The 19238-nt window shown below is 47.1% G+C and overlaps 1 protein-coding gene across 2 annotated transcripts in view; it reads right to left on the bottom strand.

The window, feature by feature from the left end:
• The window catches only part of MORC2 (MORC family CW-type zinc finger 2), a 51167-nt gene that overhangs the window by 20199 nt on the left and 11730 nt on the right, over nucleotides 1–19238 (bottom strand). For both annotated transcript variants that reach the window (XM_075535131.1, XM_075535132.1), the window contains exons 4-10: nucleotides 13631–13699; nucleotides 13033–13123; nucleotides 8228–8336; nucleotides 1624–1783; nucleotides 1400–1511; nucleotides 762–887; nucleotides 185–264 (exon numbers count right to left, since the gene is read on the bottom strand). In XM_075535131.1, coding sequence (XP_075391246.1) covers nucleotides 185–264; nucleotides 762–887; nucleotides 1400–1511; nucleotides 1624–1783; nucleotides 8228–8336; nucleotides 13033–13123; nucleotides 13631–13699 — 747 coding nt within the window. The remainder of the gene's footprint in view (nucleotides 1–184; nucleotides 265–761; nucleotides 888–1399; nucleotides 1512–1623; nucleotides 1784–8227; nucleotides 8337–13032; nucleotides 13124–13630; nucleotides 13700–19238) is intronic.

The following is a 19238-nucleotide window of genomic DNA, read 5'->3' as shown; positions in this document are numbered from 1 at the left end:
GCTACAGTTTTAGAGCAATCTCTAGAAATGGCCTGGGAGTGGGGGTGGTCTGAGGGAAAATGCTGGAGGGATCCACATGGGGAGGGTGACAAGGAGCACAGAAGGAAACAATGACTGAGAACAGCTCTACGCGCCGCGGGAGTGGCCTTCCGATGCAGCCCTCTGCAGACAGGGAGGGCATTACCGATGCGCGCCACGTGCTCCGCTTTCTTCACCTCCTGCTCGGCACGGGTCTTGAAGCGGCTCGACGTGTACTTGTACATCCTGAAGGGGCAGACAGAGCGACCGCGGAGGACCTGAGCAGCAGTGGGGCCCGGTGACGAAGCACTCTGCCTTCCGGCCATCTCCCCCAAGGCCCCTCGTGGTGAATGATAAATGCAAGTTTATTTGGGGAAAAAAGATCGTTTCTTATTCCCTGTGTCATTTGTTTCCTGCTGCTGTGAGTAAGCGATCTCTAGTCCCACTATTCATCAAGTGGGAATCACCAGGCCTTAATCCCATAGCAGATACAAAACCAGGCCCGTGCTTTCCTGTGTAGTGTCCAAAGGCCCCTAGGCCCTGGAGCCAAGTGGCTCAGAGAGCTCACCATGCTAAGCAGAGGGCCCTCGACCTTCTATGTCGCAGAAGGCACTGTTCTTATACTTAAGCAGGAAACTTGAAACTTAAAGGCCCAAACAGTCAGCATTGCCCAAACTGCTCACAAGGCATCTTCACTAGTATCCGTGCTAGGCCCCAGGGAGCCAGTGGAGGGAGGACCTTACCTGGGCTTGTACAGGCAGCATGAGAGCCTCTTGGTCTGCACCTTGTGTCCATGAATGAAGATCCTCATCCGGGGATCAATATACAGCACAGCAGCGTAGGCACGGAACGAACGTCGCTCTGGCTTCCTGGAAGCAGCGAGAGCAGAGCGCTGTCACCCAGCCCTCATCAAAAGTACCTCTGCCAGCCCTCCACTGGCCCAGCTCACAGCTCTCAGCTTCTCTTACTGCCCTGGTGGGGTGCTCCCAGAACATGGGCACCAGCTCAGATCACCTTTGGCCTGTCAGGATCCCCACCACAGGTGCCTCACAGACATGGGGTATTCCTGATGTGACCCTACCACTAACCCTCCTGTGGAATTCTGGAATATTCCTTCCTCTTCCCCAGGTCTCCATTTCTTCTTCCACCAAATCAAGGGAACCAACCAAGGACCACGTAATCATTTCTCTTTTCTTTTGGCTTAGCTGTCCTTCTGCCTTGGGGCAAGAAAACATGGCCTGCTCGGCAACTTCCCCTCTCCTGTGGCCACCGAACGAACCAAAAAAAGTGCTGCCCTCTCCCCGGAAGTCGCCACAGAGCTTTGCCTCACCAAGAAAATCGCCTTCAGTCCCAGCCACCTGCCCTTCCCAGCCACACTCACGTGCCCTCTGGGGAGGTCTCCGCCATCTGGATGTCTCTTGGATTTGAGATGATGTCTAGCTCCGGCTCTCCATTATCCGTGAGTTTGAGATTAAAGATGATCACCAATGTTCCTGGGGAACAGAAATCCTCTTTTCAGTCGAGCAGGTGACCAAAGCCCCTCCCCATCTCACTTGTGACTCGAAAGCTGATGAGTTCTGGGGGCTGCAGGCTCAGCCTACTCACCGCTGTTCCCGGGGATCTTCATGAACTGCGTCATCACTTCTTCTTCACTGTGGAACGGGGAGTACTTGTAGATGAGTTCTGTCTCGGTAGCAAACTTGTCCACGTTGTCTGTGATAGGCTCGTGGGTCTGGGCATTCCAGGTGGGCAAAGGGACAATCACCTGTGGAGGAAGTGCAGACACTGGGAAGGAGCCTCACAACAGTGTGCGCCTATCTTCTCGCCCTCCCACGGGCTCCAGAAGGCCCGGAGGTGTGGTCCAAGCACCTCCGGCTGGCGGTACCAGAGTCTCTATTCCGATTCCTGCCTTTCTTAGCAAGTCTCAGTTTCTGCCCCTGCTCAAGACTCATCCTCCCATCACCAGTACCTCTGGCGAGGATGCCGGTCTATGACGTGGATCTCTGCACAGGCACCACTCATTTGTTGTGCCTCTGGCCATCTTCTCAATTGAGTAAAAAAAATCCTATTGTTAGGTGCTATCCGGTTGGTTCCCAGTGACCTCGTGTGAAACATAAGGAAACCCCATGTGGTCCTGTGTCATCCTCCCAGCTGTTCCTTCATTGAGGACCATTGTCGCAGCCACTAGGTCTTTCTCTTTTGCACTGACTCCTCTACCAAGTATGCCATCTTTCTCCAAGGACTGCTTAGTCCTGAGACCATATCCAAAGCACTAAAGAGCACGCTGGCTGTACTTCTTGCAGCCCAAGTTTGTTTATTCTCATGATACATTTAGTATTCTTCGCCAACACGGGTCCAAGGCATCAATTCTTCTTCAGCCTTCTAACATATGAGGCAACTGAAATACTGTGGCTTGAGTCGGGCACACCTTGGTCTTCAAAGAGACAGCTTTACTTTAGAGATCTTTTGCAGATGATTTGCCCACTGCAACACATTCTGATTCCGAGTGCTGCTTCTATGGGTACTGCGTATGGATTCTTTATCAAATGAAAAGCTTAAGGAATTCAATCTCTTCACTTATCATGTTATTATTTGCTGGTTTACTGGTGAGGGTTTTGTTTTACGTTAACATGTAAATCTACATGGACGGCTTTGAGCTTCATCAAGAAGGGCTTCAATTCCTCTTCCACCAGAAAGCAATGTGTGTCACCTGCTTACTGTAGTTTGTTCAGAAGGCTTCCTCCAACCCTGATGCTACATTGTTTTTCTTAAGAGGCCTGCTTCTCCGATTATTTGCTCGGCATACAGACTAAGAATGGAAGGGCACAACCCTCAAGCACACCTGTCCTGATTCTAAACCATGCATCATTCCAGTGTTGTAGACCTCGTGGTCCGTGTACAGGCTGCCCATGAGCACAGGTCAGTGTTCTACAATTCCCATTTGTTTGTTATCTCTCACAGAAAACACAGGTAATTCTCAGCTTTCCGCCAAGATCTATTTGACATTAGCAACTTTCTCCTTAATGTCTGGCAATTCCCTGTTGAGCCTTTAATTATCTTCAGCAAAATATTTTACTTGCTATGTGTTATGATATTGGCCTGATAGTTTCCATATTCCATTGGATCGCCTTTGATGGGAATGGGCATGAATTAGACCTCTTCCAGCAGCTGGCCATCTCCGCATTTCTTAGTGTAGAGGAGCGAGTGCTTTCGGCACTGCAACTCATTTGTCGAACTATCTCAGTTGGTGTTCTGTCAAGTCCTGCAGCCTTGGTTTTCACCAATGCTTTTAATGCAGCTTGAACTTCCGCCTTCAATCCCATCAGTTCTTGATCACATGCTACTCCATCCTGAAACAGCTGATGTTGACCATTTCATACCAAATGAAAAGCATCTTCTATTGATGCATCCTGCATCATTCAGTATTTCGCACACAGATTGCTGCAATTCATTATTACAACTCAAGACTTTAACAACTTCTCGCTACTTTCAGCTTGAGAAATGACTATGTTGTTCTGCTCTTTGGGTTTTCGAACTCCATGGCTCTGTAATTGCATTACAAGACGCTGTCTTCTTGAGCTGTCCTTTGAAATATGTCGTGTAACTTGTATGTCATCATCTCGCCCCCTCGCTTTAGTTATTTTCCATTCAAGAGCTAGTTTCAGAGACTCTTTTCACATCCATTTTAGTCTTTTCTTTCTTTCCTGTCTTTTAAATGACTTTTTGGTTTCTTCATGTATAAGGTCTTTTTTTAAAAGTAACTATCTCATGTCCTATTACTACAACACTCATTTTTCACAAGGAATGCAAATATGCCATTAGAGTATGCTCAAAAGGTGGCTGAATCACTGTGTTCTCAAATCAGTCAGAGACTGCCATAGCTTTACCTTGTATCTTTCCATTAAACAGGGCGATGTGTTTGGTATACCTAAATGTATTATTCTCACCATAACCAAGGGTATACTATAGGGGGTATCTGATTTCATTCCCAAGTGTATTCTCCTCCATTTCATGCTTGGCTTCTGCGGGCGGGGGCCCTCGCAGTGGTAGGATCTGAGTGGCATGACACACTGGCCAGGAGTCGTTTCTTCTCCTCCACAGAACCCACAGCAGTGGCCTGGTTACCACACGCTGTGAGCTGTGCCCCGTGTATGCCCGTAACGTCACCTACAACTCCTTTGGGGTTTGGCCCATTAGTGTTCAATGAGTCAAATGGTCTCTAATTTCAGGTGTAATATACGCAAGCTCCCATGAAACTATTTTTAATTCTTTTTAGCTTCAACCTGACTTACATACAAGCAAAACTGTTTAGCACCCGGTTTCTGGTCATGCTGTGATATTGAGCTTCTCCATCATCTTTCCATAGATGCAGTTAATTAGATTCCTGTGTGTTCCATGCAGAGAGGTCCACACTTATAAGGGTCATTTTCATTGTTGCAAAAAGATATTTCAATATGTTGGTGGACTTGCCAAATTCTAGCACATGATCTCTGGCGACATTTCTATCAGCAACGCCATAGTTTCCGACTGCTGCTCCTTCCTCTTTCCTAAATTTCACATTGCAGTCACCAGTCATTATCAATGATCCTGATTGCATGTTTGATCGATTTTTGACGGAATCAAAGGGTAAAAATCTTCAATTTCTTCTTCTCTGGCCTTAATAGTTGTTGCAATCATTGGATTCATAGTCAGATTGTTGGAGGTCGATGCGACGCACTGTCCTGAGATGGTCTGTTTCTGAGTGAGGAAGGTGAGGTCTTCAGTGCGGACTTTCACGCACAGCAGACTCCTTGCCGGTCTCACTCAAATGGCCGGGCGTGCCAGCATCCTGACGCACTCCTGTGCATTTGGACGCTTGCCATGTTCCTAGATTCCGACTTTGTACATCCTACGTTCTTGGTTAGTAATGTTTGCAACTAGCTGTTTCTTCTCATCTGAGTCATGCCCATCAAGAAACGGAGATCCCAAAGGCTTTCAACTTCGCTCCATCCACATCATTTGGTCAATCGTACTCTGAAGCGGCTGGTTTCCCTAGTGGTACTGTGCGTGCCGTCTAACCTGAGAGGAGGTGTGTGTCGTCATCAGGCGGTGTTCTCCTGTTATTCGCAAGGTTTCCAGTGGCTCATTTTAAGAGAAGTGGACTGCCTTTTTCTTCCTCTTATTGTCCTAAGCTGGACACTGTGCTGACCCTGCCTGCTAGCGGTGACCTTGCTGGTGTCTGAACTACTGTTGGCATAGCGTCCAGCATCACAGCCACACACAAGCCATGCTAGTACTCTTATCCAACTGTCCAGTGAATCTGAAGACACCCACACTTTACAACTCAGCAATTCTACCTCTCAGCTTATGACCCCGCTCAACCCTGTGAAGCCCTGCTTGCACTTATGCACCAACAGCCATGTGTAAGAATGCAACAAGAATTGAGATAGCCCAAAGTAGAACTAACCCAAATATCCTCCAGGGAGCAGAGAAATGAACCTGTGGACTATTGACGACACAGTGGAATGCTACGCAGGGACAGAAGTAAATAGACTAACACCTACTGGCATTAACACGGATGACTCTCACAAACACAGTGTTGCATGCAGGTTAAAAAAAAAAAGATGCATGAGTTCATTGATGTAAATTAATAAGAGGGCAAAACTAAACTTACTGAAGGACGCATAAAGTGGTGGTACAGATATAAAGAAAAATAAGGCACACTCATCACAAAAGTCAGATCGTGATTTCTTCAGAGGTGGGGAGGACTATCACTGGAGACACGGGTCTCTAACCTGGGTGGTGGCTACGTGAGTGCTGGCTTTGTCATTATTCTCTCAACTGTACACAGACTTGAAGACACACTTCTGTCTATGTGATAGGTTTCTCGGTTATGGTATTTTTCAAATAGCCTACTGGAGACTCTATTTCAAATGCTTTTTCCGATCCCCAACATGCTCTTTTCCCTTCCCTGGAGCCAGCTGTCCTCAGGCAGCACAGAGATGGCTGACGCTGGGGTTGCCTCCCTCTGTAGACTAGAGGTACCTCAGAGGTTCTAAGCCAGTAGTTCTCAACCTTCCTAATGCCATGACCCTTTAATTGAGTTCCTCATGTTGTGGTGACCCACAACCAGAAAGTTATCTTCATTGTTACTTCATCACAGTCATTTTGCTACTCTTATGAATTGGCCAACCCCTGTGAAAGGGTTGTTCAACCCCCAAGGGGTCTCGACCCACAGGTTGAGAACCGCTGTTCTAAGCAGATGGTCCCTCTTAGGGACCCACCTTTAGGGTAGGAAACCGTTAAGGCTTCTGAAACACTGCTGGCATCTGCGCGCTGTGCTGATAGTATTCAAACTCCAGGGTTGGTCTGAACATTCCTCACCAGTCAAAAATGATCTTATTTTGAAATCTTGGCTGAGTTCACACCAGAGTACAATCCAAAATAGTGACCTTCTAGCACCAAGTAAGGGAAAAATTTCAACCTAGTCTTTTCACAAGGGGAATTGAGTTAGTTCCATGTGTATTCTGTGAACTTGTACCTCCCTCTGCACCTCCCTTTCCCCGGCAGCCTCAGCTGACCAGGGTACCACTTTAACAGTGAGCTCATTCCCCTGCCATTGGCACCCATCCTCTGCTCCGGACACTTCCCCCTTAGCATCCATGTCTCCACACCTTCCTTCCTGGTTTTCCTCCTAACTTTCTGGCCACTCTGTTGTCTCCTTGGCCACTCTCTTCTCTCCAACCTTGAAACACGAATGTGCAGTAGGGTCCTGGGTCTGTGTCTGTCTCTACACTCTTAGATGAGATCATTCGCTAACCACAACCCGTGGAGCCCAGATCTCTTCTGGGAATTTGGCATAACTTGGCATGTCTGGAACATAACTCAAACGTTCCCTTCCACACCTGCCCCTTCTTCCCCAAGTCCAAACAGGTCACCAGCCCTTACACGGCCCTTTCTTCCCTGTATCCTTCACCAAAACTGGGCTTGACATACTACAGAAGTGATGGACCCATTTTCTCAAGTTCCCTGCTGTGAGCCCAGGCCAGACCACATAGCCAGCACATTGCCAGGGCCTCTCAACTGGCCCACCCCAGCTCCCACCTCTAATCTTTCTGAGTCTATCATCGTATGATGGTCAACCCTTAAGTTCCATCAGAAAGCCAGGGACTACCACACTGTTGCTTAGATTCCTTTTAATGGCTGCTTCCCAGTACTCTTTTGATAAAGTCCCAGACACTCAGCTTAGCCCTGAGCGCAGGCCTGACAAGTCCCTCTCTGCTCTCCACATGCACGCCCACCTATCTGCCCACAGTCCTCATTGCATCCTCAGGGCCTTTGGACATGCTCTTGCTACTCACTGCTCGCCCTTCTCCCACCATTCTGCCTCTCCTCTCCAGCTCTGGCCTCCAGTTCTCAGGGGCAAAGTGGGATGAGAGTCCGAATGAGGCCAGGCAGGCCATAGGCGTCCCCAGCTGCCCCCATGGAGAGGCAGGGGTGGGGTGGGGGTGAGGAGTTGGAGGAAGGTGAGTGGGTATACACCTTACTGGAAGCAGGTGGACAGATATCTGACCCACCGAGTCACACGAAGAATCAACTGAGGATGCATATTCATTACCGCAAACTTTACACATTGGAAAATTCTAAATCCAGTAGGCGGGCCTCCAACATAGCAATCATCGGCAATTGGGTCTCAAAAGCAACCCCGCCCCACCTCCCCAGAGAAGGCCAGTCAATAGTCAGCTTACATGGATGCTTTTCATGCCTTTACATGCTGCACTATTTGCCTGGGCCCTACAGGTGTCTCACTCATGGCTAAAGAGCTCACAGCAGTCCACCGAATTGCCATCAGATGGGAAAGCCGGCAACGTTGTTATTATTGCCAGCTGTGGTCTCCACGTCTAGTCAGGCACGCCCAAATACCCACCCCCACTCTCAGTAAAACAACTTCGCGTGGTGACCACTCAGCCTGAATTCAAGCTGCAGATCTCTACGTCCAACACGTGGCTCCTGCCACCCGCTAAGATTCATTCTCATAAAGTTAAAGTTTTCTCCAGAAGTTCTCTGAGGCTACGCTTCCTCTTACATTATGATTAACCCCATCAACCAATGCATTTAACCAGCTACTCCCATGAGGAGAGCAGGAGCTCAGCTTTGCAAGTGACCCGTGAGCACAGCCTGGGTAGACTCGGGGGTGATGGATGACTCAGGCCATGAGGGTGAGACCTACTTCATCAATGCCTTCCTCTTCGTGAAAGGTGCGGGACAGGAAAAGGCAGGTCATGGTGTCTTCCTTCTTGGTGAAGAGGATAAAATCTTTCCCAATGCGCATGGAGCCCCTGAAAGGGAGGCAGAAACCAATTAGTCTTCCAGGAATCCCAAAGCTCATCTGAGAAAGGCTGAAAACCTTCGTCTGGCCATGACTGGAAAATGCCTTGGCAGGGCAATCCTGGAGGCCTCTTAGGGTTCCAGGAACATGGACTGAATTCCATAGCCCTATTCCCTCTCTTCCCTGTGATTCCACAGTCTTGACCTGTAACACTCTTCATCATGTACCCCCCATTCAGGGTTCCTGAACCACTATCCAGGGCACAGACGTTCATCAATGACCACAGTCCCGAGTTAACCTCACTACCAGCCTGCTGCTGTAATATTAACATGCTATACTCCCGCCCAGGAGCTCTGGGTTCATCCGATCCGTACAGGGGTGGGATAGCTCCTCAGCTGTGTAGCCATGAGATGCAAACGGAGTATCATCAAAGGAACTACCCGGCGGGTACAGCCCAAGTTCTCAAAACAGTATGAACACAAGGCTCAAACAACGGGAGTCAACCACACAGAATACAATTCTTGACCATAGTATTTCTGGGGGTCTAGAATTAGCTCAGGAATCCTGGTGGTACAGTGGTTAAGCAATTGGCTGCTAATCAAAAGGTGGGGAGTTCAAACTCACCAGCTGCTCCACAGGAAAAAGGTGTGGCAGTGTGTTTCTGGAAAGATTAGTTTTGACAACACTACTGGAGAGTTCCACTGTACGTCAGAATCAAAGGAGCCCTGGTGGCATAGTGCTTATGTGTTGGGCTGCCATCCGTGAGGTCTGCAGTTCGAAACCACCAACAAAAACACAGCATCAACTTGAGGCACCCAACACCAGACTGATGGGCTCACATCCAGTTAACCCCAGCCACGTCTGGTCTCGGAATGGTTTTTGCCACCTCAAGTTCATCATGGCACAGGCATATGAATGCAACCAAATGGCAAGTTTCTGGGAGCTGTGCCTTGAGGCTGCCTTCCACGAGGCAAAACCCTGAGTGGCACCAACTGCTTGGCCAGGGACAACCACCCGAAGAGCGGGCAAGGGCAGGCCTATCCCAGGAGCACAGAGCAGGGGGAAGCCCTGCTGGGAGGGCTGCCCACACAAGTGCCTTTTCCCAAGCGGCTTCTGAGACTTTACGGCTATTATCTCATTAGTCCTCATAGTGCCCCAGGGACGTGCTGGAGGTGGGAAGCCCTATTCGCCTCTTCCACATACAAACAGAAAGCCGACTGGCATGCCAAGGGAACAAATGAATATCATATGCCCAGTTCCACAAACACCCGGGCCAATTCCCAGGGTGCTACTCAGAAACACGCAGGAGGCTGCCAAGTGCTGTTCCTCTTCCTCCAGTTCCTCCCCCTGGCATTTAGTCTTCCTTTCTCCCTGAAACTTAAACGCAGCAAAAAGATGCAAATGATCTTGTCTTCGAGAAAAGCTTTCCTTTTGCCCTAATTTGGCAAAAAAAAAAAAAAAAAAAGAATGCTCACTTTATGCCCCTCTTTTTATCCCTCTTTGTGATCTCAGGGCAAAAATTCCAAGAACCTAAAAACATCACCTTTCTGGTTCCCCTGCTCCTCAGACCTAGTCTCACCAAAAAGCATTTCCACCTGGCACCCCTTTCCACTTCGGACTTGGTTTCAAAGCACATAGATGAGCTACTCTGAACACTAGGTGGCTCCACCTCTTAACAGGCCCTTTACAAAAATTCTTCTAAAATAAGCTAAAAACACTCCCAACTTTGGTATATGTTCCCTTCCCACCCAGCTTCCAAGCGCTTCTAGTCACTCTCCACTTGCTTCTGAAACTAACTCTGTGAAGAAGAATGTCAAGAGTAGAAGCCCGTGTTTTAGAGGAGAAAACAGACACGCAAGAGCTGTGTGGCTTGCCGGAGGCCACAGAGCTGAGAAAGCCAGGTGGCCTACGCTCCTAGTAGAAAGTAGTGCTTCTTGGAGGCAGAGGCAAATGAGGCGCGGATAACAAGGGCTCAAGTAGAAAGAAAATGTTTTGAGAATGATGCTGGCAACAAATGTACAAATGTGCTGGACACAATGGATGGATGTATGGATTGTGATTAGAGTTGTATGAGCCCCCAATAAAATGATTTTAAAAATTAAAAAAAGTAGTGTTTATTACATCACACTGACTTTACAAGGTCGGATGACCGGGTAAACCAGGTAAGCATGGGCTGACCTGTGCTTCCTTACTAATCTGTAGTGAACACGTTCACATTTTTTTTACCACATCCAAGATTCTGCTTCTTGATCTGGCTGGCATGTCGCTCTCTCAATCCCATAGCAACTCTGTAAGGAATTTCAGCCTCTTTTCCAATGATGGATGGCTCTTCACAAGGATGGAACTCCAGTCAAAGTCCAGGCTTGTGTGGTGCTTCCTTAAGACTCGGAGGTGAACAGTTCCACAGGGGCTGTTCGCTGCAGCTTCGTAAGCAAACCCCTCATCCAGATCTGTGCCTCCCTGGCTGATGGAGGAGCCTGTCCTTGACGCTAAAACACCGGGGAGGGTTTAGATCACTGATGTAATCATACAAAGAATACAAACTCCTATCCCAGATCCCTGGAATCAGCCAAGATCAGTCATGCAAAGACAAAAGAAGTTCAATGGCAATGAGTTATGTAGAAGCTGATGAATTGGTGAATGTTACGTTGTGTATATTTTTGTCAAAATTGGAAAAAAAAATTACATGAATGAATATGGGGAGAAAAGAAAATGTTCTAAAATTGATTGTGGTAAAGATTGTACAACTCCTATGGTTGAACTACTGAATTGTATGATGTGTGGATGAAGTGCCAATAAAAGTATGTTAGGAAAAGACAAATGAATAAATCAAATTAGATGCCAGAAACTGCTAGGGCCTTCGTCCTCAATCTGACGGTCTATATTATAATCCTGAATTTACCAAGAAGCTAAGGCTTCAAGGGTGAAGTGCAATTAAGTAGCTGGAGTGGAAGCTGAACCTTAGTTTGGCTGATTCAAGCAAAATCGATATCAAAACTCAGGCATAGAAGAACTGGTTTATATCTCAGGCTCTGTATATATGCATTTTTATGTTTACATTTCACCCTTTCCTCGTTGGCAGATAGGAATAGCACTTATATCTGAGAGAGTTGTTTGTCACGGTTGTTAGCTGCTGTCTTTCATGCCAATTCATGGGGACCCATGCACCACAGAACGAAACAATCAGTTGGGGCCATCTTACCCTAGAAGCTCCCTTGAAACAGATTTGGCATCATAGAACTGTAAGCCTCCACGGACAAACATTTGGTGGTAGCATGTAAGGCGCACTGCCAAGAACCGGACTCAGGATTCTATGTGTGGCAGTTAAGAATTCATCAGTGAACCCCCCATTTACCCCAAAGCTACTGTTGTTGCTGGTAGGTGGCCTTAATTCAATTCAATTTAGGACGATTCCATGTGACAGTGCAGACCTGCCAGAGGGCTTTCTAGGCTGTACTCTTTATGGGAGCAGATTGACGGATTGCTATGGGTGGAGTCAAATTGGGGGCTTTCACAGTAAGCAGTTGAGCACTGTTACACTGCCAGCGTTCCTTGCCCAGGGTTAGAACCAAGCCCAACGTCGTCAAATCATATCTGACTCACAGTGACCTTGTGTAGGGTTTCAGAGACTGTAACCTTTCCAGACTGGATAGATTCTTATTTCTCTCCCTTGAAGCAAGGGGAGGATTTGAACTGCTGGCCTTACCTGGCAGTGACAGCACTACCAGAGATCCTTTCCATTAGGCTTTAGTGAGGATTAAATGAGATCATGCTTGCCAAGCTTCCGCACAGGGTCTGGCACAGAGTGAATCTTCATTACATCCTTCGGGTTCCTGCCCTGAGAGAGCACTGACCAAGCCCAGGCAGCTAGATCCTGATTTCTCTTTTGCGTTTTGTCAGCTCCTGGAAGAGTCTGGAAGGGCTCTTCTCCTCTATGCAGTCTGCACATGTGGCATACGTGGTGCCGCTGACTGATCACATCCCCACATCCCTCAAACCCAACAACACATTGCCACAAGACCAGCAGCGTGACTCACATTTCCATTTGCACAAACTCCAATTCCACTACATCTTACTCCATATCCAAAGGTATGAACAGCTGGAAGTCAGCATTTCAGAAATAGAAAGCTTTCTCTTGGGGCTTCGCTCAAAACCAGAACAACACATTCCAAACACTAAACAAGTGGGAACCAAGAGCCGAGAAAGAAATCCCAGAGGATCTGAGGACATTAGGTAGGTCCCTGCTACAGGGCCTTGTGCTCTACAATTGCTCGGAGAAAATATCCTCAAGCAGGGAATGCCCGTATCTCCATCAGTCATGACTTCCAGATGCATGGAGACCACAGCTGTATAGAATGATGCACACCCCTCCCACCATCATCCCACATACAATGCAACCGCGCATACCCTTCAAGCCCCAGGTAAAAACAATTTCCAGCAAGAGGAGGAGCACGGTTCTAGAGGTCAGTACCAAGAGAAATTTATCGTCCCTCCCTCCCCAACTGCTTTTAGAGGAGATTCAAAATTTCAACACGGAGCGCAAATCTTGCTGAATACTTAGAATGCCAGCCCCCAAAGACTCCCCCTTTCTGGTTTCCCTCCTGTTTCAGAGCTGTACTCCTGGAGGGAGACGGAGTGGCGGGCACTTTCCATCGGAGAGAAGCAGTGCATGCTTATGTCTTGGGTTAGGCTTCCGTGATACCTACGATTTTAACCCATTCCCATACTGCCCAATCTGGGTGGACTCGGGTGTTCGCTTAGCTGATTTCCCAAACTGGATCACACTGGCGGCATCACCTGAAGTGGTAGACACAAGAGAGAGCACAATGTTTGCATTTCTTTCCTTGGCTCTTCATAGTTATCACCTTAGTTTGAGTCTAAGCAGGGCTGTGTCGCTACGGAAAACCTCTCTCCAAGGAAATTCACAATTACGAGGCAAATGGAGACAACCTATGCATTCAGACTTGCGCTTCTACCAGAATATTGAAATAGGGCGGGGGCAGGCCTCAATAGTTTCAGGTCCAGGATGCTGTGAAGCTGGCAAATATGATGTCAAGATACAGGCAGTCGGACTGACATCAGGATGTCATTCAAATCCCATCTCCCATGCTAGCATAAGAACTGGCCAGTACACTGATGGTATTGAGGTGGAAATGTTACAGCAGGCTTCTCTCTCCCCAGTGGACCTTCTACTTACAACAGAGAGGAAATGGTGTGTGCATGGGCGGGGGTGTTTTACACCACAGGATGGGTGTTCAAATGGTTACACCCTTCTCCCCAAATCATAACCATCTCATCACTTACTTGAATCCATTCCTGCTCCATCATCCAAAAAGCAAAGCATGAATCCTCCTTGAAGGTTCTCTCTCCTTTCTACAAAAGAACCATTTGCCATTATTGGGGGTGACAGGAGGGTATGATCGGAAGGTGGACCCATGTGCAGTGTGGTCCAAAGCAGCCATGTCAAACCTACTTTCTCCTTTGAACCATCCTGGCTAGTATGGATTACACGTCAGGGCCCTTCATGGTGGAGTTCTCTGGTACTTAAAAGATCTTGGGAGGGCAAGGAACACCTGGGCCAGCAATCATCCACACCTCAGACACGTGAAAATACACACACATACCCCAATCATTCTGTCTTTATCCGTCTGGATTACAGACAGTCTCTGCCCACTCTTCTTGATCCCTAAGGTGCTTTTGTCCATTATATTTTACCAATATTGCCCCAACTCAAGAGGGACCTCTCCTTTCTAAGTTCAGAGCAAAGTGAGCAAGAAAGCCACAGTATGCAACACAGAAGTGGCAGCTGCTATGTAGCGGAAGAAGGTCCATGTCCTTCATGGTAACTGTGGTTTTCTGGGCTACTCTATCCATCACCACCCCCTTCTGGCTATAATGCCTTGAAATGGCTCTCCAACCAAGAGACAAAAGCCCTGGGTCTAGTTCTCAGCTGGACCTGACTGACTGGAAGGAGGCATGTTTCTTTGACAAAAAGCTTTGGAGTGGCCGTGACAGGGCTTACGGACCTACTAGTAGAGATGACAACAGATTGCGGGTCTGTGCAGTCAGCCTAAGAACACCTGCTTGCAGCACCTTTCTTCAGTAAGTACCAAGAAGTCACTCAGAGTAATCTGAGCCTAGGCATGTCGCGCACACTGGAAAGGAGATTCCCAAATAGGCAGGGAGTTATATATCAGATGGCCCCCGAGACACCTTGTGGCCTGATAATGAGGTCTAGGGGAACCATGGTTATCTTGAAATCAGTAGAGTGTACCCCTGAAGCAGAGGAACGAGAGGCAAGGGGACTAACCACTGCAGTCCCACAAGTCCAGGAGGAATCACTAGCACCAACAGTACTACTGTTAATGCTGATCACAGTCCACTGCTTTGCACTGCAATAAAAGTAGCATTTTTACTACATTCAAGGCTATGCAAGGTACTGCAGAGACAAGCTCGAGGCTGTTTTCGAGCCTTCTCCCTGAGGTTATCTTTAAAATTCCACAAATTGCAATCCACCAACTCTGCACACTATCTAATCAAGGGAATTTCAATTTAAAAGACTCTGTTCTCCACTCAGATTAAAATTCAAGGGAGTCGCGACTGACTGCCTTCTGTTCTATCCGTGTGACTTTAAATGCTATTTTAGAAGGGCTAGAAACTAGAGATCTTCAAATACCATTCAGGGTGGTTCAAGTAGAAGTTCAAGGGCAAGAATCTTCCTGGAAGTATGAGAGAGAGAGAAAAGTTTCTCCTACGGCAATGCCTCTTATTAGAGTCTGGAGGATTTATGTGAGACATGGCAAGCAGGTACATGTGAGAAAGGCATCAAAGTTTCCTTCTGGAGGAAGCAAAGCATCGCACGGAGACTCAAACTGGGTCAGGAAGCACACGGTTACAAATAGTGTTTTAGCACTTCTGCCACCTTTGCACCCCTCAGTCAGATGTGGCCCAGAGACGATTCTGGAAGAGCCATCACAACCACCCCAGGAGAACCCCAAGTCCAGTTCAAACGCCTACTGGTGGGCGATGGTGGTACTGGAAAAATGACCTTTGTGAAATGCCATCTGACTGGTGAACTTGAGAAGGACGTAACCACGTTAGGTATTGAGGTCCATCCCCGTTAGGCGTGGAGGTCCATGGTAACGGAGGACCCATTACATTCAGCATGTGGGGGGCAGCTGGTCAAGAAAAATGTGGAGGGCTGAGAGAGGGCTATCATATGGAGCCCCGGCGTGCCTCACGGGTTACAAGAATGTGCCTAACTGGCATCGGGATCTGGGAAAACATTCCCATCTTGCTGTGTGGCAACAGAGTGGACATTAAGGACATGAAAGTTAAGGCAAAAATCCATCATCTTCCACAGAAAGAAGAATCTTCGGTATTATGACATTTCTGCCCCACAGAACAACTTTGAAAAGGCCTTCCTGAGGCTTGCTAGAGAACTCATTGGCAATCCTAACTTGGAGTTTGTTTCCATGCCTGCCCTTGGCCCCTCCCCCTCTCCCGAGGTTGTTAGGGACCCAGCTTCGGCAGCACAAGATGAGCATGCGGTTGAGGTTGCGCAGACAGCCGCTCTCCGGAATGAGGATGATGACCTGTGAGAGAACGAAGCTGGAGCCCAGCATCAGAGTCTAGTTGTGTAGGCAACTGTCTTGTGACGTCAGCGATGCAGGTGTTTGCTAAGCAAGGCAGTTAAAACCTTCCATTTTAGCTGATACCAAGGGCTCAAGCAGAAAGCAAATATTTGGAGAATGATGAGGGCAACAAATGTACGAATGTGCTCGACACAATGGATGGATGTATGGATTGTGATAAGAGTTGTACAAGCCCCCAATACAATGATTAAAAGAAACACTTTTTTTTTTTTTTATTTTGTCTAGCTGTTTTGGAATACATTGGCTTTTCTTTCTTGAGATTCAAATGCAAGGCTGCTGCAATCACACCCCAAGATTCAGGGGTGATATTTTAACTCTCATTCCCATTGCTTTTCATTTCAAACCAGAAGGAAGTTGTATTTCAAATATCTAAAAAAAAAAAAAAGCGGTGGGGGGTAGCATTCTAATATTTGCTGTATGCCACAGTCATAGAGGTGTATGACGGCTCTGCTTTGTTGGGTGCCATAGTCCTCTCCGACTCAGGGCAACCCTATGTACAACAGACCAAAACACTGCCCGGACATGTGCCGGCTTCACCAGGGTCACTGTTTGCACCCAGTACACCAATCTAGCGCATCAAGGGCCTTCCGCTTGTCTCTATTTTACCAGGCATGATGTTTTTCTTCAGAATTGGTCTCTTTTGATAATATATCCAAAGTATGCGAGACAAAGTCTTGCCATCCTCATTTCTAAAGAAGACTCCAACTATACTTCTTTCACACCTAACTTGTCTGTTCTTTTGGCACTTCGTGGTATTTTCAATGTTCTCTGCCAACACCATGATTCACATGCATCATTTCTTCTCTGGTCTTCTGGCGTTCACCTCCAATCCAGGCAACCGAAAATGCCATAGTCCAGATTAGGCACACCTTAGTCCTCCAAGTGACATCTTTGCTCTTTCATGCTTCAAACGAGATCTTGTGCAGACCTGTGCAGTGCCAATACATTGTCTCATTTCCTGACTGCTGCTTCCAAGAGCACTAGATGTAGATCCAAGAAAAATGAAATCCTTTACAACTCTAATCTTTTCTTCAGTTATGATGGAGTGTCTTCTGGTCCAGGTGGCTTTGCTTTAGGGTCTAGAAATGAACTTGAGCCAAGAGCATTAGAAAAATCACCAAGGATTATTGGCATTCCTTGAACCCTACTTAGGAAGTTGCTCTGACATTGGAACAGGACTTGTGGGATCATTTAGTAAGTACATGGGCATCGCTTGACGGTCGATCGAGATCTCGTTCTAACACAGGGACTTCTTTATTTCAAAACTTTTTCATGCAAGTTACGAGTAAAAGAACCATGGAAAGATACCTCTTCATGTGAAGGAAGGGAGAATCTTTTAGCCACATAGGAATTGACAATCTTGTGAAGGGACAGGGCTAATGTCACATCAACTCCACCTCAGAGCCAGAAGAGATGGGCTGGCACAGTAATAGCTCCTTCAGCTTCATAAACAGATGGTGGAGGGCCTTCATCTGGCTACTGTGCTTACCCCAATCATTCACTTAGTCGGTGAAAAGTTTACTGAGCCCTTCCGATGTGCCGGGCTTTGTGATGGACTCAAGAGTACACACTGTGATCCTGTCTTCATGGAACTCAGTCTGATGGCTCCTTAATCTACTCCTATAGCAGACCAAATATGGAAGCCAAGAGGGCTTAAGCTGCAACTACTGGCGATAGTAAAATGCAGTGTACATAACCACTTGAAAAGCTTACTAAAGTGCAGACTACTAGGCTCCATCCTTTGAGTCATGCTGCAGAGGCTGTTTTAAAAAAGCATCCAAGTTTATCATCACACTCTGCAAACATCTGAGCAGTATTCATCTGTTGCATTTCCTCAGATTTAAATGAAACATTTACGAACCACTGCTTTGGTTTCACCAAGGGATCGTTCTTCCAGGAGAGAGAACTCTCTCTCTCAGGAAGTTGACAAAGGCTACAGAAAGACGGTCTCAACGCAACAAAAAGGCAGGCCTACTATGATTGGGTCTCACCTAGCAGCTATGCTTTGCGTAAACCAACACCTCACAATGAGCTCACTTGTGACTGACTTGGAAGTAAGGCCTAGTGATCTATTTCTGCAGTCAGTCGCTGATACCCCTTGTGTGACACTTTTATGGTCCATCTGGGGGGAAACAAAGGAAAGGCTAGCTCCTTTTCAAGCTCCTTAGGTTTAAAGAGGTTTTGAAATGTGACCTGGGAGTAATTTCAAAATTACCTCCCATGTTTGGGGAGATTTCCAATCTAGTTTTAGAATGTGAAGCAGAAAAGTATTTCCCCAGGTATCAACAAGAACTTCGTATTTTCACCAGTTCCACTACTCTACTTATAAAAAGAACTTTACTAATTCTTGTTGAATGGGTATGAAGTCAAAGTCAAAGAAGCCTTAACCATGACTCTCAATCTTCAAGCTCTGGACGTAAACCAAGTTTTCTTCCACCCAAAATGCAGTGGGGCTTAGTGCTTCTGTCTTATCATCTAATCCCTCATGACCTTGATGGTCCCCTCAAGATCGAGTTGTTGCTCTCAAGTCATCTCTAGAATGCTCTCTCTCCAATTAGAGGTTAAGTTCCCTGAGAGCAGATCTCATCGACTCCTCTACCATTTCTCCCACAGCACCGGGGTATAGCAGTGCACACAGCATACACGTACTTTGGGCCTTTTTCTTTTAAATTAAAATCCAAATGTTTTGCTGCTTTCTGAACATCAAAGACTACCTTTTCTCGCTGAAATTTACCCGCCAGGGGTTGGGGTGGGGGGGATAGTAGAAATCGTCGGTTTTTAAACCTTCCTTCTTGGAAGACACTAGTGCTCTTTGTCCCTTCAATGGTACTTGGAGCAGAGGTTCCCGGTTGGTTTGCAATCTGTACAATGATTAAGACGGCCACAGTTTCTTTTGGAGGAAGTTGTACTGACCGCTCCTTAAAGTATACTAAGAGGTATAGGGTGTCTCCAACGAACCCAGCATTTTATGCACCAACTCCTAACACCGTCCTGCCTTGTTCCTTTCTTATAACAATAAAAGGAGCCTTATTGACAGGTCTTTGAGAAAGCCTTTCAGGCAGGTACCTTTCAGATGTTAAGCAATGTAGCTCAGTCTTAGGGACTCTAGTTTCCTGAAGAGTCTTGGTAGCAGTCACTCCCAGGGAGAATGAGGCTTTCTACTCTTGTGTAGATTTACAGTCTCAGAGACCCAAAGAGGCAGTTCTACTCCGAGTTGGAATCAATCCAATGGCAGTGAGTATGTGTGTGAGTGTAAA

This window comes from Tenrec ecaudatus, chromosome 16, assembly GCF_050624435.1.
Source record: "Tenrec ecaudatus isolate mTenEca1 chromosome 16, mTenEca1.hap1, whole genome shotgun sequence".
Taxonomy (NCBI): domain Eukaryota; kingdom Metazoa; phylum Chordata; class Mammalia; order Afrosoricida; family Tenrecidae; genus Tenrec; species Tenrec ecaudatus.
This window is presented reverse-complemented; position numbering and strand designations above follow the sequence as displayed.